General features: G+C 49.6%; 1 protein-coding gene and 1 long non-coding RNA gene across 3 annotated transcripts; both read left to right on the top strand.

Moving 5' to 3' along the window:
- The first annotated feature begins 2,693 nt into the window (after positions 1-2,693).
- LOC142921786 (uncharacterized) lies at positions 2,694-11,066 on the top strand. 2 transcript variants are annotated; one of them, XM_076063120.1, is made up of 7 exons: positions 2,694-2,853; positions 3,674-3,698; positions 6,477-6,586; positions 7,345-7,419; positions 8,208-8,341; positions 8,671-8,732; positions 8,903-11,066. In XM_076063120.1, exons 3-7 carry the CDS (start codon positions 6,527-6,529, stop codon positions 9,484-9,486), a joined length of 915 nt encoding a protein of 304 aa, XP_075919235.1. In that variant the 5' UTR covers positions 2,694-2,853; positions 3,674-3,698; positions 6,477-6,526; the 3' UTR covers positions 9,487-11,066. The 2 variants fall into 2 exon arrangements, with proteins under 2 accessions (XP_075919235.1, XP_075919234.1); XM_076063119.1 differs by having other exon boundaries at positions 3,674-3,807.
- A 3,088-nt stretch (positions 11,067-14,154) lies between these two features.
- Positions 14,155-16,138, top strand: LOC142921866 (uncharacterized). Its single transcript, XR_012939673.1, has 4 exons — positions 14,155-14,348; positions 15,072-15,195; positions 15,711-15,921; positions 16,040-16,138. It is a non-coding gene; the product is annotated as an uncharacterized LOC142921866 (long non-coding RNA).
- The last annotated feature ends 3,781 nt before the right edge of the window (positions 16,139-19,919 follow it).

The raw sequence follows: 19,919 nt of genomic DNA, 5'->3' as shown, positions 1-19,919 counted from the left end.
ACCATCGGTTGAAGCAAACCCCACTGCTGTTGTTGAGACGCTGTGCACCATTTAATGGTCCAACACATTGACGGCCTTCAGGCCAGGAAAGTCACAACATTTGCACACGAAGGACGCATTCACGCAAGTACCCCGTGCTCCGTTTTGAAGTTTTAAAATGAAACATCTTTGAATTGTGTTGTGCTTTGAATTAGATTATTTTATTTCCTCATTAAAAGCTTGTATCAATTTACATCTGGAAGACTTCATTGAAAAGTACATTTCGTGTGAATTTTCTCTCGTCATTAAGTAGATGGCCTTGCCGGGGGTTCGGTTCAATGCGGACACAAACAGTGTACACATACAGTGTACACACACACAGTGTACACACACAGTGTACACACACACAGTATACACACAGTGCACACACACAGTGTGCACACTGTGTGTGTACACTGTGTGTGTACATACAGTGTACACACAGTGACACAGTGACGCACACACAGTGACAGTGTACACACACAGTGACACACACACAGTGACACAACAACAACCGCCATTTGCTACTAAGTGGCGGTGACGTCACCACGACGCTTGTGCCAAGCACAGTGTATACACACAGTGTACACACACAATGTACACACAGTGTATACACAGTGTACACACAGTGTACACATACACAGTGTACACACACACAGGGTATACACAGTATACACACACAGTGTACACACGGTGTACATACAGTGTATACACCCAGTGTACACAGGGTACACACTGTATATATACACACACAGTGTACACACAGTGACACACAAGGTATACACAGTGTACACACACAGTGTATACAGTGTACACACACACAGTGTACACACACACAGTGTACACACACAATGTACACACACAATGTACACACACACAGTGTACACACACACAGTGTACACATACGCAGTGTACACACACACAGTGTACACACACTGTACACACACAGTGTACACATATGCAGTGTACACACACACAGTGTATACACATAGTGTACACACACACAGCGTACACACGGTGTACACACACAGTGTATACACAGTGTACACACACAGTGTACACACACAGTGTATACACAATGTACACAATGTACACACACAGTGTGCACACACAGTGTACACACACACAGTGTACACACACAATTTATACACACAGTGTACACATACGCAGTGTACACACACACAGTGTATACACATAGTGTACACACACACAGCGTACACACATAGGGTACACACACAGTGTACACACAGTGTACACACACACAGTGTACACACACACAGTGTACACACACACAGGGTATACACAGTATACACACAGTGTACACACGGTGTACATACAGTGTATACACCCAGTGTACACAGGGTACACACTGTATATATACACACACACAGTGTACACACAGTGACACACAGGGTATACACAGTGTACACACACAGTGTATACAGTGTACACACACACAGTGTACACACACACAGTGTACACACACAATGTACACACACAATGTACACACACACAGTGTACACACACACAGTGTACACATACGCAGTGTACACACACACAGTGTACACACACTGTACACACACAGTGTACACATACGCAGTGTACACACACACAGTGTATACACATAGTGTACACACACACAGCGTACACACGGTGTACACACACACAGTGTATACACATAGTGTACACACACTGTACACACACACAGTGTACACACACAATTTATACACACAGTGTACACATACGCAGTGTACACACACACACAGCGTACACACATAGGGTACACACACAGTGTACACACAGTGTACACACACAGTGTACACACAGTGACACACACACAGTGTACACACAGTGACACACACACAGTGTATACACACAGTGTACACACACACAGTGTATACACACACAGTGTACACAAACAGTGTACACACACACAGTGTACACATAGACACCTGGGAGCCAGAAATCTTTCTGATGGGTCAAATACTCATTTCACTCATTAAAATGCAAATCAATTTATAACATTTTTGACATGCGTTTCTCTGGATTTTTGTTGTTATTCTGTCTCTCACTGTTCAAATAAATCTACCATTAAAATTATAGACTGATCATTTCTTTGTCAGTGGGCAAACGTACAAAATCAGCAGGGGATCAAAATAACTATTTTTATTATTTTATTGTTTCCATTCTACATGGTGGTGACTTCACCGAAATAACCAAGAAGATGAATCCCTGCAGTCACGAAAGTTTTAAATCGAAATTTGAATTGCAAGTGCTTTGAGTGTGTGCACGTGCCGTGTGGAAAAAAATGTACGATATGCTTATGGTGGATATGATTAGGTAATATCGTAGTGTCGCCATATCGCGATAACTTTCGGAGTTGTACAATTCTGCAAGAGCGTTCCCAACTTTGATCGCGTTGTGTGAACGTCATCATTTGGAACGAACCAACTTACCGCTTTAAATAGGGGGGGGGGGTCGCAGACGCGGTAATGTTTTTTTAAAATATATAAATATATACATCTTCAACAGCAATACAATGACGGAGCGACCGTGACCATCATAGTAGATCATTCAGCATATATTGTTCGAGTAAATACGATTCAAATTATGTGATGGAAGTGCAAGTATAAGATTGATAGTTTGAGCGTCAACCCTTGGCTGGGAGTGGTAGCTCCCAAGTGCCAATGGCTGACGCCTCAAGCCCGGCTCCCAGGACGCTTCTAAACTGTTCGGAACATAACGACTCCCCACCCCCACCCTAAACTCTAAACTTGCACGAACAATTCCTCTCGCCCCTTAAAACTCTGAGCAGGATTGAACTCACGCGAACTGGTAAGTGGGTGTTTTGGTTTTAAAATTTTGACGAAAAAAAAATCCGGTGTTGTGTGACCCCCGTTGCGGCGGTGACACCGCAGGCTGTGGTTGCTCCCCGCCGGGGAAGGCGTCTCCTCGGTAGGCAATCCAGGCCATTCAGGCCCTCCCTGGCGTCTCGGGCCTAGTCTGTCACAAAGAAAATAAACATTTATACATGCTTTGTGGAACTGTTTTCACAGTAAGATACACAGGCAGCAGTCGTAAGAAGAAAGGCTGAAATACAATCGTCAGTAACAGAGGCGTTATGAAAAAGGCCCATTGCCCGATTATGCACCACAGAATTTACTTTTAAGGGCAGTGTTATTGGTAAATATGTAGGGGTTTTTTTCTCTCGTGATATACCCGTCTTTGTGTTTGTCCTCATGCTTTGGGTTTCGGGCTGTTCCACGCGAGTTTGAAGCCTTTGGTTAAACGAGGTAACACAACCACGGGTCAAGTTATCTCTTGATGCATCACAGCTGTCATAACCCGTACGGTTTACCCCGTATTCTTGTACAGAGACATTGAGTTTTCACGCCCATACGGGGTACAGCCGTTTCAATACGGGCAAAAAAACATGCTTTGGTAACAGTATTGTCTATTTGTGTTTCTACATTGTGATGGGACTTCGCAGGACGAACGTTGATATTCATAAAGACACGTGGTGGCCGATATGGTCTGAATTGATCTGTAATAAGGTAGGGGCACTGATAGAGGTTGACAGCTACGTGGTGGTGAGTGAATCTCTATTTGTGTGTTTCTCCCTTGTGATGGGACTTTGTTGTTGTTGTTGTTTTAGGCGGCTGCGGGACTGTGCAACGTTGGTGAGTGGCATAGGAGCGGTGGGGGCAACATCCATTGTAGAGTACAATGTCACTACGCTCCCACGTCTACGCTACCCTCCTCCACCAAGCCGCCACACGGACGAGCGTGGTGAAGTATGGTCAAATCATGACCCGGGGCGGCGTGGGGAGACCCTCGTCCGGCAATGGATTAACAAATTGGCTCTTACTGTTTATCTCCATATATATAAAAATATGCAAGGTTGTGATTGTGTGTGTTGTCTGTTCAAAATGTTTAGCGTACTTCCCGACATGCAACAAACTGGAAATTTGCCATGTGGGTATTTCCCAGACTGTACACCGTGCAAACATTATACAAATACACTTTTGTGTTTTTTTTAGGGGTGGGGAGGGGAGCTCAATAATGCCTAGATTTTATGCACGGCAAGTGAGCTGTGACGTCAAATCTGTCACGTGACCCGTGCATGTGGAAGCGTCACGCATTGTAGTGTAGCGGTTAGCGTTGTCTGTATGTGTGTGTGTGTCTGTGTGTTGTGGGGAGCGATAGTGTAGCGGTTAGCGCGCTGCGCTATGAACCTGGCGACCCAGGTTCGATTCCTGCTCACGGCCAACACCAGTGACGATTATCTGAACCGGTCCCGGGCCTCCCCTAGGTCGACTCAGCCTCAAATGAGTACCTGGTGTGGTGTGTAAACATTGCCACTAGGGAGACAAAGGCGGTCGAGCGTGGTGCTGGCCACCCACCCCCTCGTGTACCGTCCCGGCCTTCATAGGTGCTCGCTAACAGCACTTGCTCCTACAGTCTGTTAAGGCTATATGGGGGATCTTTTTGTGTCTGTGTGTGTCTGTGTGTGTGTCTGTGTGTTTGTGTCTGTGTGTGGAAGCCTAATGCATTGTAGTGTAGTGGTTAGCGCTACGCCGCGCTACGAACCCGGCGACCCGAGTTCGATTCCCGCTCACGGCCACCACCGGTGACGATTATTTGAACCGGTCCTGGGCCTCCCCTAGGTCGACTCAGCCTCTAACGAGTAACTGTTGTGGTGTGAACATCGCCACTGGGGAGACAAAGGCGGCCGGGTGTGGTGAATTCAAGCCTGGGTAGTACAGCTAGTCCTGTATATACCTACACAGCCTACATACAACAGAATAAGTAGTATCTCTTGGCCCTGTAGTTGTATCTACTGACTGTACAGTAGTATCTACTGAGCCAGTAGTAGCTACTGACTGTTTAGTAGTATTTACTGACTGTAGTAACTACTGACCGTAGTAGTATTTACTGGCCCTACAGTAGTGTCTACCGACTCTATAGTAGTAACGACTAACTGTATAGTAGTATCTGCTGACTCTATAGGAGTATTCACTGACTATAGTAGTAACTACTAACTCTATATCAGTTTCTACTCACTCTATAGTAGTGCCTACTGACTCTAGTAGCTACTGACCGTAGTTGTATCTGCTGACTGTAGCAGTATTTGCTGACTGTAGTGGTATAGTCTGACTGTTTTAGTATCTACTAACTCTATATAGCGGTATGTACCAACTCGATAGCATTATTTACTATTACTACAGCAGTGCATACCGACTGTGGTGGATCCTGCTCTCACTACAGCAGTGCATACTTACTGTGGTGGTAACTGCTATCACTACAACAGTGCATACTGACTGTGGCGGTACTTGCTATCACTACAGACCAATTTACTCTGACAGAGACCCACAGACTCACACAGAGACCCATAGACTCACACAGAGACAAATTTACTCTGACAGAGACCCACAGACTCACACAGAGACCCATAGACTGATAGACTCACACAGATACCAATTTACTCTGACAGAGGCCCACAGACTCACACAGAGACCCATAGACTCACACAAATACCAATTTACTCTGACAGAGGCCCACAGATTCACACAGAGACCCATAGACCCACACAGAGACCAGTTTACTCTGACAGAGACCCACAGACTCACACAGAGCCCCATAGACTCACACAGAGACAAATTTACTCTGACAGAGACCCACAGACTCACACAGAGACCCATAGACTCACACAGATACCAATTTACTCTGATAGAGGCCCACAGACTCACACAGATACCCATAGACTCACACAGATACCAATTTACTCTGACAGAGGCCCAAAGACTCACACAGATACCCATAAGCCCACAGACTCACACAGAGACCCACAGACTCACACAGAGACCCACAGACTCACACAGAGACCCACAGACTCACACAGAGACCCATAGACTCACGACACAGGCGGTCCCCACGAGGTGGTCGTCAGCCGTGCCCGGCGGCTGAGCATTACTCACCCCCCCCCCCACCACGTCGCTGTCTCCACAGCTGCCGTGATGAGTGTCGCTGTCTTCCTGCTGTCTCCACAGCTGCTGTGACGAGTGTCGCTGTCTTCCTGCTGTCTCCACAGCTGCCGTGACGAGTGTCACTGTCTTCCTGCTGTCTCACAGCTGCCGTGACGAGTGTCGCTGTCTTCCTGCTGTCTCCACAGCTGCCGTGATGAGTGTCGCTGTCTTCCTGCTGTCTCCACAGCTGCCGTGACGAGTGTGGCTGTCTTCCTGCTGTCTCACAGCTACCGTGACGAGTGTCGCTGTCTTCCTGCTGTCTCCACAGCTACCGTGACGAGTGTCGCTGTCTTCCTGCTGTCTCCACAGCTGCCGTGACGAGTGTCGCTGTCTTCCTGCTGTCTCCACAGCTGCCGTGACGAGTGTCGCTGTCTTCCTGCTGTCTCTACAGCTGCCGTGACGAGTGTCGCTGTCTTCCTGCTGTCTCCACAGCTGCCGTAATTAGTGCCGGTGACTCCAGGTTGTCTCTGGCCGCTGCCGTGATGAGTGCCGGTGACTCCAGGTTGTCTCTGGCCGCTGCTGGAGCTCACAGGAACATTCTGGTGAGTCGCTTTTAGGGGGGCTCACCGGTGCTCTGTGTACTACTATACACTGTACACTACTATACACTGTACGCTATACTATACACTGTACGCTATACTATACACTGTACACTATACACTGCACACTATACACTGTACACTATACTATACACTGTACACTATACTATACACTGTACGCTATACTATACACTGTACACTATACTATACACAACTATACACTACATTACTATACACTACACAACTATACACTGTACACTATACACAACTATACACTACATTACTATACACTACACAACTATACACTGTACACTATACACAACTATACACTACAATTACTATACACTACACTACTATGCACTACATTACTATACACTACACTACTATACACTACACTATACCCTACACTACTATAAACTACAGTACTATACGCTACTATACACTATGCACTACTATACACTACAATGTAATATACACTACTATACACTACAATCGGTCCTGGGCCTCCCCTAGGTTGACTCAAAAGAGTAGCTGGTGTAGCGGTGTGTCGTAGTAAACAAAGCCACTGGGGAGACAAAGGCGGTTCGGCGTGGTGCTGGCCACCCACCCCCTCATGTGCCACAGTGCCGGCAGCCTTAATAGGTGCTTCTCTTCGCTAACAGCACTTGCCCCTATAGCCTGCCGTGGCTACACGGGGGACCTTTGTGTCTGTGTGAGTGATGACATGTGGCTCCGTGATGCCTCTGTCCGCTGGGATGCAGCTGAAGCCGGTGCCTGCGATGCTTCGTCTGCTGCAGTCGGTCGGTGTCGAGGGCGACACATTCACGTGGGAGCAGGTGGGTCCCATCACGACCACCAACACCATCATCATCTGCGTGGCTAGGAGATGTTGACTACCTCGCCTGGTGTACAGGAGGTCGTGGGACCCACCATCATCATTATCAGGGTGGCTAGGAGATGTTGACTACCTCGCCTGGTGTACAGGAGGTCGTGGATTCCATCGCGAACCTGACACCTGCTGTATAATTTGGATTTGCAGGATTATCACACATGGCTACGTGCGGTGCGAAAGAAGTTCAACATAGTACAGACGTTACACTCACCCACCCACTCACCCAACCACTCGTCCACCCACTCATTCACTGACCTACTCACTCAGCCACCCACTCACCCAACCACTCACCCACTCCATTTACCCACACACTAACACTCACTCATCCAACCACTCACTCATCCACTCACTCACCCAACCACTCACTCGACTCACCCTCTAACCCATCCACTCACCCTCTAACCCATCCACTCACTGACTAGTCCATCTCTTCCGCCCATGCCACTAAATCACTGATCCACCCACCCACTCACTGATTCTCTCACTGATCCACACACCCACTCACTCACCTACTCACTCACCTACCCACCCACTCACCCACTCAATCACTCAACCACCCACTCACCTACCCACCCACTCACCCACTCAATCACTCAACCACCCACTCACTAACTCATCCACTCACTCACCCACTCACTCACCCACCCACCTACTCACCCACTCAGTCACCCACTCGTGTGTGTGCATGCATGCGTGTGTGCATGTGTGTGTGTGTGTGTGCGTCCCACGTAGGCGCACCACTACGTGGGACAATACATCAAGCGAAGACAACTTTACGATGTAGAGAGGCCGTACCTGGTGAGGTGTGGCGGGGACCCCCTGGGGGAGGTGTTTGGTGTGGAGGGATTCTCACTCAGAGATCCCAGGTGAGGGAGATACAAAGAGGGTGGAGAGAGAGTGGGTGGGTGAGTGAGTGTGGGTGAGCGGATGAGTTATTTAGTGAGTGAGTGGGAAGGCGAGTGGGGGCGTGAATTATTGAGTGGATGGGTGAGCTGTTTAGTGAGTGGGCGAGTGATTGAGTGGGTGAATATTCTTTGGTTCTTTCACTAAAGTCACGTAGATAGAAAAATTATAATAAAGAAAGTGAAATAAAAATAAACAAGCACAAGAGAGAGAGGGGTGGAGAGAGAGAGAGGGGCGGGAGATAGAGCCTGCATCCAAACGCAGCCTGGATCTCCCTGTCTCTCTCTTCCAGACACTCGGTGGCAGCGCTGTTCGTGAAGTCATTCTCCATAGTGACGGCCGACAGCAGGCGAGGTGAAGTTCCCCTCCCTCCTCCTCACTCCCTCCCTCCTTCTCACTCCCTCCCCGGGTTCATAGCGCGACGTAGCACTAACTACTACTACACTACCGCTACCCATATACAGTCACACACTCACACACTCACACATTCACTCACTCACTCTCTTCTTTTTCTTCCCCTTCAGCCGGTGCCAACGTCACCACCACCTCCACCACTTCCTCTCCATCTTGCGCTCCAACCGGTGGCGGTGCTGTTGGTGTGGGTGGTGGTGGTGGTGGTGTGGGTGGTGGTGTGGGTGGTTGTGGTGGTGGTAGTGGTGTGGGTGGTGGTGGCGGTGGTGTGGGTGGTGGTTGTGATGGTGGTGGTGTGGGTGGTGGTGGTGGTGTTGGTGTGGTTGGTGGTGTTGGTGTGGGTGGTGGTGTTGGTGTGGGTGGTGGTGGCAGTGGTGGTGGCGGTGGTGTGGGTGGTGGTGTTGGTGTGGGTGATGGTGGTGGTGTGGGTGGTGGTGTTGGTGTGGGTGGTAGTGTTGGTGTTGTTGGTGTGGTTGGTGGTGTGGGTGGTGCTGGTGGTGTGGGTGGTGCTGGTGGTGTTATCGTGGGTGAGTGCGTGGTGTGCCGGAGTGAGCCGCGTAGCTGCACGTTAGTTCACGGCGACAGCGGTCACCTTGCCACGTGCCGCCGCTGCGCCTTGGAGCTGCAGCGGCGTGGCATGGCCTGCCCACTCTGCCGCAGGGAGATCCACTCTGTGGTGCACACGTTCCTGTCCTGACACGACACACAACAGACACACACAGACACACACACAGACACAACAACAACAACCGCCATTCGCCACTAAGTGGCGGTGACGTCACCACGACGCTTGTGCCAGGCTATGTGTACCCTGAGGCAACGTGAAGTGCAGAACGTCCGCTGGCAGGTCACAGGGCAGACCCAGGTGCCACGGGTCGACTGACTGAGATGACTGGCTGATGCACCACCTGTGCCTCCTACTGTGCCAACCTGCTGTGCTTTAGCCACCCGGCGCTCCGCTCGTTCTGAGCGTCGCTCCTCCGCCCTCCATTGTTGTTGGAGTGCGACTACCTCCAACTGCCCAGTAGCATCCTTCACGAGCCTCCTCCACAGAGGCCGATCTTGACACCGCTGGTACCAGTCATCGGCAAGTCCACTCAGCTCCACGTCCTCCTGTACCACATCACTCCATTTCTTCTCTAACCCGTGCCGCACCCGCTTAGCCCCCTCAATCCGGCCGAACAAAAGCTGTTTCGGCATGCGGTGGCAGGGCATGCGGGCTACATGACCCAGCCATTGCAGCCTTGCCCGCTGGAGGAGCTCACCGATGGGACCTTGCCCAGATCTTTCAAGGATTTGTGAGCTCCTCACACAATCCAGTCTGGTTAAACCCAGGATGGATCGTAGGCAGGCCAGCTTAAATGTTTCTAACCGGCGAAGATGTTCCATTAGGGGGGTCCACGTTTCGCAAGCGTAGAGAAGGGAGGGAATGACCGTGGCCGAGAGGACCTGAAGCTTAGTGCGGAGCGACAGACCAGGTAGCTTCCACACAGCGTTACGCAACCGATGCAAAGATATTGCCGCTCGACTGATTCGGAGGGAGACCTCTGCTGTTAAACTGGAGCCAGTCATAAGCACACTGCCCAGGTATGGGAAACTCTCCACTCTCTCCACAACTGCCCCATCACCGATTGGGAGTTGTGGGGGTGGAGTGTCCGATGGTACAAAATACACAGACATACACACACAGACACGCACACACACAGACATGCACAACAATAACAACAACTGCCATTCGCCACTAAGTGGCGAATCGCGTCACCACGACGCTTGTGCCAGGACGTGCACCTTGAGGCCACGTGAAGTGTCGAACGACCGCTGGCAGGAGGTCACGGGGCAGACCCAGGTGCCACGGGTCGACTGACTGAGATGAGATACACACAAAGAGACACAGAGAGACAGATACACAGACACAGATACACACAGACACACACAGACACAGATACACAGAGAGACAGAGAGAGACAGATAGATACACAGAGAGCGTTTGTTAATTTATGTCTCCTTAAGGACAATTTAATGTTCATGTTTTTACCTCAGAATGTAAAAAAAATGTTCCTCGTAATGTTCAAAATATTTTTTTGTCTACCTCAGAATGTTTATAAAAAAAATTAACCTCAGAATGTTATTTTTTTACCTCAATGTAAAAAAGATTTGCTTTTACCTCAGAATATAAAAAAAATGTTTACCTCAATGTAGAAATTCTATTTTTTTACCTCACTCGCACTCTTGAATGCGTTTATTGCCGTTTAATATATTAAACTTTTGCACATTTTACCTCATCGTTTCCTGTCATCACTTTACGAGTTCACCGTGTGTGCACTGTGTGTGTGGGGAGCGTTGGTGCGGCAAAGCAAACCCCTCCAGTGAAGGCCCCCCGTGTGGCATCTAACAGACTGTAGGGGCAAGTGTCTCTTAGCAGCTCGCAGCAGCTGCGACCACCGTCACGACAAAATTATCTTACATTCACGTCCATCCTCTGTGAATATTCACACGCACGTGGGAGACGCGCTAACCCATCCCTAGCGATCCGAGCGGTGCGTCTTAAGAGTGCGAGGATTATTCTCCTGGCCGCTCTAACGCCGTTTCCACGTGACGAGCGACCTGACGGAGCTGCTTTCACTTGGTGCAGGGCAGGCCGCTCGCGTGGACCAAGATTGGCACAGCAGCTCAGTGGGGGGCCCCCCTACACCCTGGTGGCAATACACTTAGTTTAGTTTTACTTAGGGTCTCTGTAAGTGTGGGTCTCTGCTGGTGTGGGTCTCTGTTAGTGTGGGTCTCTGTGAGTCTATGTGGGTCTTTGTGAGTGTGGGTCTCTGTTAGTGTGGGTCTCTGTTAGTGTGGGTCTCTGTTAGTGTGGGTCTCTGTGGGTCTATGTGAGTGTGGGTCTCTGTGAGTGTGGGTCTCTGTTAGTGTGGGTCTCTGTGAGTGTGGGTCTCTGTGAGTGTGGGTCTCTGTGAGTGTAGGTCTCTTGTGAGTGTGGGTCTGTGTGGGTCTCTATGAGTATGGGTCTCTGTGAGTCTGTGTGGGTCTCTGTGAGTGTGGGTCTGTGTGGGTCTCTGTGAGTATGGGTCTCTGTGGGTCTATGTGGGTCTTTGTGAGTATGGGTCTCTGTGGGTCTGTGTGGGTCTCTGTGAGTGTGGGTCTCTGTGGGTGTGGGTCTCTTGAGTATGGGTCTCTGTGGGTCTATGTGGTTCTCTGTGAGTATGGGTATATGTGGGTCTGTGTGGGTCTCTGTGAGTGTGGGTCTCTGTGGGTGTGGGTCTCTTGAGTATGGGTCTCTGTGGGTCTCTATGAGTATGGGTATATGTGGGTCTGTGTGGGTCTCTGTGAGTATAGGTATCTGTGGGTCTATGTGGGTCTCTGTGAGTATGGGTCTCTGTGAGTCTGTGTGGGTCTCTGTGAGTGTGGGTCTGTGTGGGTCTCTGTGAGTATGGGTCTCTGTGGGTCTATGTGGGTCTTTGTGAGTATGGGTCTCTGTGGGTCTGTGTGGGTCTCTGTGAGTGTGGGTCTCTGTGGGTGTGGGTCTCTTGAGTATGGGTCTCTGTGGGTCTATGTGGTTCTCTGTGAGTATGGGTATATGTGGGTCTGTGTGGGTCTCTGTGAGTGTGGGTCTCTGTGGGTGTGGGTCTCTTGAGTATGGGTCTCTGTGGGTCTCTATGAGTATGGGTATATGTGGGTCTGTGTGGGTCTCTGTGAGTATAGGTATCTGTGGGTCTATGTGGGTCTCTGTGAGTATGGGTCTCTGTGAGTCTGTGTGGGTCTCTGTGAGTGTGGGTCTCTATGAGTATGGGTCTATGTGGGTCTGTGTGGGTCTCTGTTAGTGTGGGTCTCTGTGGGTCTGTGTGGGTCTCTGTGAGTGTGGGTCTCTGTGAGTGTGGGTCTGTGTGGGTCTCTGGTAGTGTGGGTCTCTGTGGGTCTGTGTGGGTCTCTGTGGGTGTGGGTCTATGTGGGTCTGTGTGGGTCTCTGTTAGTGTGGGTCTCTGTGGGTCTGTGTGGGTCTCTGTGAGTGTGGGCCTATGTGGGTCTGTGTGGGTCTCTGTGAGTGTGGGTCTCTGTGAGTGTGGGTCTGTGTGGGTCTGTGTGGGTCTCTGTGAGTGTGGGTCTATGTGGGTCTGTGTGGGTTTCTGTTAGTGTGGGTCTCTGTGAGTGTGGGTCTCTGTGGGTCTGTGTGGGTCTCTGTATGGGTCTCTGTGAGTATGGGTCTGTGTGGGTCTCTGTGAGTGTGGGTCTCTGTGAGTGTGGGTCTGTGTGGGTCTCTGTTGAGTATGGGTCTGTGTGGGTCTCTGTGAGTGTGGGTCTCTGTGAGTATGTGTGGGTCTCTGTGAGTGTGGGTCTGTGTGGGTCTGTGTGGGTCTCTGTGAGCGTGGGTCTGTGTGGGTCTCTGTGAGTGTGGGTCTCTATGGGTGTGTGTGGGTCTCTGTGAGTGTGGGTCTCTGTGGGTCTGTGTGGGTCTCTGTGAGTGTGGGTTTCTGTGGGTCTGTGTGGGTCTCTGTGAGTGTGGGTCTCTGTGGGTCTGTGTGGGTCTCTGTGAGTGTGGGTCTCTGTGGGTGTGGGTCTCTTGAGTATGGGTCTCTGTGGGTCTATGTGGGTCTGTGTGGGTCTCTGTGAATGTGGGTCTGTGTGGATCTCTGTGGATCTCTGTGAGTATGGGTCTTTGTGGGTGTGGGTCTCTGTGAGTGTGGGTCTCTTTGGGTCTGTGTGGGTCTCTGTTAGTGTGAATCTCTGTGGGTCTCTGTGAGTGTGGGTCTCTGTTAGTATGGGTGAGTGTGGGTCTCTGTGAGTGTGGGTCTCTGTTAGTGTGGGTCTCTGTGGGTCTGTGTGGGTCTCTGTGGGTCTGTGTGGGTCTCTGTGAGTGTGGGTCTCTATGAGTGTGGGTCTGTGTGAGTCTCTGTGAATGTGGGTCTCTGTGAGTGTGGGTCTGTGTGAGTCTCTGTGAGTGTGGGTCTCTGTGTGTGTGGGTCTGTGTGAGTCTCTGTGAGTGTGGGTCTCTGTGTGTGTGGGTCTGTGTGAGTCTCTGTGAGTGTGGGTCTTTGTGAGTGTGGGTCTGTGTGAGTCTCTGTGAGTGTGGGTCTCTGTGAGTCTGTGTGGGTGTCTGTGTGAGTCTCTGTGAGTGTGGGTCTGTGTGGGTCTCTATGAGTATGGGTCTCTATGAGTCTCTGTGGGTCTCTGTGAGTGTCTGTGTGGGTCTCTATGAGTATGGGTCTCTGTGGGTCTCTCCCTCCCCCCCCCTTTATCCCCTGGCCGTCGCCTCCCCCTCGGGTGTGGCCACGCCCACACCTCATCCAATCAGGAGTCCCTGGCACACGGATGACGCGTCACCTCCGGCTTCCGGCGCTCAGCAGCACTTCCGGGGCGTGGAGAGTCCTGGGAGTCGGCGGCTGCGTCACGTGACGACTCCAACGTGGCTGCGTGCTGCCCACTCCGTCCGTAGTTACCGTGAAAGACTTGAGACTTGCTGTATTTAGACTATATCGTGACATATTGAGGCGTTAAAACTATCACGGTTTGTTAACTGAACGATTTCCCTTCCCGCCGTGTAATAATGGACAGTGTTTGGTAAGACTTTGTTTTGTTTTTCATCATAACAGGACATATTTTTTACATTATTCCACATGCATAGCGGGGGGTAGGGTGTGAGCTTGAGATGTTTGGAAGCCGGTTTAGCATGAGCACTTTAAGATTTCGTCAATAATGTAATCGGTCTTGCTCAAGCAAATACATTATGAAGTTTGCACACGTGTCAATAATTGAATTTTTTACGCGTGGAAAAATGTGTTACTTTTTTTTGCAAAAAATTGCAAATGTAGTTTCTTTTCCAAGTGTTGTGAAAATTCTGCCTTTATTCTTAATGCTCTGTTGAGCACGAAGTGCCCGTGGTATAACCTGTGGTAATCTCCATATATACGAAAGGCAAAGTTGTGATTGTGTGTGTTGTCTGTACTTCTCCACATGCAACAAACTGGAAATTTGCCATGTGGGTACTTTCCAGACTGTACACCATGCAAACATTATACAAATACACTTTATTTTTGTGGGGGGAGCTCAATAATGCATATATTTTTTGCACGGCAAGTGAGCTGTGACGTCAAATCTGTCACGTGATCACTTGTGTGCACCCAGCACGTGCCTGTCCGAGTAATAAACTCCACTCGTGAACACTTGTGTGCGCCCAGCACGTGCCTGTCCGAGTAATAAACTCCACTTGTGAACACTTGTGTGTACCCAGCACGTGCCTGTCCGAGTAATAAACTCCACTCGTGAACACTTGTGTGTACCCAGCACGTGCCTGTCCAAGTAATAAACTCCTGAGCACGAGGCGCGAGCGACGGACCAAGACATGGACAGAAGCGAGTGGTGGCAAGGCGAGTTGGCAGATGACATCTACCGCGTCCTTCGAAAGAAGGTATCCGCCTCTCTCATCAATAGGCCTCCTACACGCAGACACAAATCCTACGAACTGATTTACACGGCACGTACGTTCGAGTGCTCGACTCGCAGCGAGGAGGTTGCAAGTTCAATCCTGGCCAGCGGGTCGACCCGGCCCCCTATCTCTCCGGGGACTATAACACGAGCGACATGGTACCTTGTGGAAGAATAAAAGTGGCTGTGCTTTGGAGCTACGGATCTCCACACCTCGTGGTTTTGTTTCATCGTAGGCTGCGGACTACCGAATGAGTTCTTCGCCATCTTTCACTCGCTTGGACAGGGAGACAATTTGGCCGTGGCTTTTGTCACTCTTGGTTTGCGTGACGGCGAAAATTAAATGCTGTGGCCCACCGTCACCGGGCGCGTCGCCTCCTTAGACCCCCAGAATAATCTATTATCGTTTCAAAACACTTCTTGACCTCTTGACCCAACTCCACAGCGTCCCAACTGCCCTCCCAACCCCCACGTCCTCGTTTTTTTTCCCCCTCGCAGGAGCTGTCGCTGCCTCGGTTTTGCGCACGCTCGCCCTAGCTGCACCTCCGTCGCCACTTCGTCGACCTCCTGGCAACGCTGAGCGAGCGCCTGCAGCTGAGTGTGACCACGCACCACCTGGCCATCGCAATGTTAGACGTGTTCATGGACCGCCACGACATCACCGTCCGCTGCCTCTACACCTGCTCAATCTGCTACCTCATTATAGCAGGTCGGTCAATCGCTCACGTGACCCACCCACCCACCCACCCGATCACTCGCTCATCTCTCGCTCGCACGCTTGGTCGCTTGCTCACCGTCGGCATGCGTGTCCCTGACACCCTGCGCAGCCAAGTTCGAGGAGATGGATGAGCACGTGCCGCGACTGGACTGGGTGAACCGGCTGGAGGTGATGATCAAGCAAGGGCTGAGTCTGTCCAAGGAGGAATTGCAGCCGACGGAGGTAGCTGCATGCCCCTGTTAATTCGGCATGCAATGTTTCACCCCCCAGAACCGTTCCGTGCATTGTCATGATTCAAGGTCGCGATTTGATTCAAGAAACCAATTGTTTTGTCTTGTTACTTTACAATCTTACTCTTTGGGTCTGTCGGTAAAGTCACGTAGATAGAAAAATAATTTAAAAAATTACGACGTTTCGATGGCAACACAAGCAGTCGTCCTCAGGTGATTGCTTGTGTTGCGATCGAAACGTCAAAGACCCAAAGAATATGAACACATCATCTCTGTTTCATGCCAACTAATTATTCTGTAGACAATTTGAATGTACAGCCCGAATTTGAATATAGAAGCGTGTCTTCTTACTAGATAACAGGAAGGCAAAAGCTGCAGAATAATATTACCACAGCAGACCTGACAAATGAACGTGGAGTGGTGCTCATTTATTTGCACGGCGCTGGAACAAGTGCAGGAAATTCTCCCTATGGTGGGGCTCAGTCTCTCCGTAAAACAATCACCCCGTGACGATTTGCTTGCGTTGCAATGGAAACGTCGTGATATTTTTTATTATTTTTTCAATCTACGTGGCTTTTACCGAAAGACCCAAAAGAATATGACGGTCATTGCATTTACCCGTGCAGACGAAGGGCCGAGTTGACTCTTTGACCAGACATTTGAACTGTTTGCGAGCCATGCACCAACCCGACTAGTTAAGCAACCATTGGAAAGACGTTCTAAATCGAACCAAACATTAAACTAATTTTCAGTGGTACAGTATATTTTTCAAGTAGTGGTACCCCAAACTTTCGCAGCTCTTAAATTCCCCTTTCACACCATCAATAGGTAAACTCCCCCCCCCCCCGCGCCAACTGGCAAGTGCACCCGCACGTACACCACTTCTATGCTAAGTCGGCCAATCAAATGCTAATTTTTATGCTAATTCCTTTGTCAAGGCACCTTGTTTCCTTGCGCACAGCTTAAAGGTCGCGGTCTGAGCGTGGCTGTGTTTCACTCCAGCGCTGTCCTCGAGACCACCTGATCCCTTCACCTGATGAAGGCCACTTGTGTTGTGGCCGAAACGTCGTGATTTTTGTTGTTTTATTTTTTACCTACGTGACTTTACCGAATAGAACCAAAGAGTATGGATCCTTGCAGTCACGAAAGCTTTAAATCTAGAATAGTTAAATAAACCCTCCAGGCAACACACAGCAGCGTGGCGGACTGAATGCTTTACGCAGTGGTGGCAGCTGTGCCGTGCCAGCCCACTCTCCCGTCTGCCTCCCCCCTGCACAGTTCCTGCTGCTGTGTACACTCGACTGGAACCTGTGCACGCCCACAGCGGCGCACTTCGTGGACTACTTCCTGTGGCTGTCGCGGCGTGAGGACGCCCCGGCTGGAGGCTCGTCCTACCGGCACGCGTACACGACCAAGTACACGGCCCACTTCCTTCAGCTCGCCCTGCAAGGTACTCGCAGAGCTGTAGAGGAGCGCTTCGTAGGCAACGCTAAGGTGACCAGCGAAGAAGGGACAGTGCCTGAAACGTCACCGAATATATATTTTTTTCCAACGTCGGAATGTTGATATTCTTAGCTCTTTCGGTAAAGTCACGTTGAAGGGAAGCAAATAAATAATAAAATATATATAAAACAATAAAAATTCTCACGACGTTTCGACCATAACACAAACGGTTGTCATGAGGTGTGTCGGTTTGCATTAATTTATTTATTTTAAAACGGGGTATTTAAAAAAACGTCAGCGCCACGCGCAGCGATTTGGCAGTTTATTTAGAAGGACGAGTCCATCTATGTTCTGAAAAGAGGAGGGGGGAGACGAAAAATTAATGTATGCTGTCTGAAAGCCACCGTAAGCGTGAACAGGTCTTAATTGATTGTTCACGCTTACGGTGGCTTTCAGACAACATACATTAATGTTTCGTCTCCCCCCTCCTCTTTTCAGAACATAGATGGACTCGTCCTTCTAAACAAACTGCCAAATCGCTGCCCGTAGTGCTAACGTTTAAATAAATAAATAAACACACACAAACACCGTTAATAAAATAAATAATTTGATGCGAACCGACACTTCTTTCAAATGTTTCTTGCCGTTGCTTTTCACACCTGATGATGACCGTTTGTGTTATGGTCGAAACGTCGTGAGAATTTTTATTGTTTTATATATTTTATTATTTTATTGTTTCCCTTCAACGTGACTTTACCGAAAGAGCTAAGAATATGAATTACTGCAGTCACAAAAGCTTTAAATCAAAATTTTAGTCGGAATGTTTGTTCAAATGTTCAGGGTGTCCTTGGCCCAACGTTCCTCGTTCACTGGGTGCTTGTGCGTTTAAGCGTCTGTGTGTGTGTGCCTGCCTGTCATTCCTGTGTGCAGGGTAGAGGTGGCGTAGCGGTTAGCGCTACGCTGCAGCTACGACCCTGGACACCCTGGTCCAACGCCCGCTCACGGCTATCACCGGTGACGATTATCTGAACCGGTCCTGGGCCTCCCCTAGGTCGACTCGGCCTCAAATGAGTAACTCAATGTGGTGTGTAAACATCGCCAGCACTGGGGAGACAAAGGCGGCCGGGCGTGGTGCTGGCCACCCACCCCCTCGTGTGCCACAGTGCCGACCTTCATAGGTGCTGCTACTCGCTAGCAGCACTTGCCCCAACAGTCTGTTAAGGCTAAACGGAGGGTTTTGTCTTTGTGTGTATGCAGACCACGTATTCCTGAGTTTCCGTCCATCCGTGGTGGCGGCTGCAAGCATAGCATTGGCCCGTATAGAAGTGAAGCTGCCCTCTGCGTGGACTCTGTACATGCAACACTTCACTGGCCTTGCCTGGGAGATGATCCTGCCGTGCGTGGAGCAGCTGATTTGGTGATTTGCACGACAAAACAACACAAAGCTCTCCTAAGTGACCGTTTAAGAGACCTATTAAGGCTGAGTTGTGGCTCACGAGGCAGCAACGTGCTCTTTTCTCTACACAATTTATGTTTACAAACCAATACCGGTTACCCATTAAAGCCGAATTTACCCAAGGGAAATTGAATACAGGTTATGCGTCGCTGCCCGAACCATCACTGCTGCCCAAAACCATCACTGCTTTAAGATTAACTGTTAGTCAAAGTGAAAGTTGTCTCCCAGATCAAATGAGCGATGTCGGTGGGACCGAGGTAGTCGTGTCAATTCAACATTCACACGGTGGAGGCCAGTGTCTCCAGAGGACAAATACTGTTGTCAAGTTGGCATGACGAGAGACTACTAAAAACAACGAGTATGCCATTTTCTTTGGTTCTTTCGGTAAAGTCACCACCACGTAGAGCGAGAATAAAATCATAAAATAAAATAATAAAATTCTCACGACGTTTCGGCCACAACGCAAGCGGCCGTCTTCAGGTGAATGGTACAGACCTGTTTGCGTTGTGGCCGAAACGTCGTGAGAATTTTATCGTGTTATTTTATTATTTTATTCTCATTCTACGTGGTGACTTTACCGAAATAACCAAAGACGATTAATCCTTGCAGTCACGAAAGCTTCAAATCGAGAAGAGTATGCCATTGTGCAACAGATGGCAAATATTTTAAGCAATATCCATGACGACTAAATGAAGCTGATATGTGGATTCCTGTGCGTGCGAATTTCACGTCCTAGTCCATCACGGATGCCCTGAGACTCGGTGAGGCGCTCCAGCATTACCCATGGTGCCTTGTGACTCATTGGTAGATGGGCCCTTATGGTTGAGGTTTCTCATCACCTTGCTGAATTAAATAAGCAG

This window comes from Petromyzon marinus, unplaced genomic scaffold (genome assembly GCF_048934315.1).
Source record: "Petromyzon marinus isolate PM22_M1 ecotype Great Lakes invasive population unplaced genomic scaffold, UKy_Petmar_22M1.pri1.0 PM_G_Scaffold_9, whole genome shotgun sequence".
Taxonomy (NCBI): domain Eukaryota; kingdom Metazoa; phylum Chordata; class Hyperoartia; order Petromyzontiformes; family Petromyzontidae; genus Petromyzon; species Petromyzon marinus.
This window is presented reverse-complemented; position numbering and strand designations above follow the sequence as displayed.

Coding starts and splice junctions, on each gene's coding strand:
- LOC142921786 (XM_076063120.1), top strand. CDS start 6,527: ATGAGTGCCGGTGACTCCAGGTTGTCTCTGGCCGCTGCTGGAGCTCAC. Junction 7,420..8,207: donor ACACATTCACGTGGGAGCAG/GTGGGTCCCATC, acceptor CGTCCCACGTAG/GCGCACCACTACGTGGGACA. Junction 8,342..8,670: donor TTCTCACTCAGAGATCCCAG/GTGAGGGAGATA, acceptor TCTCTCTTCCAG/ACACTCGGTGGCAGCGCTGT.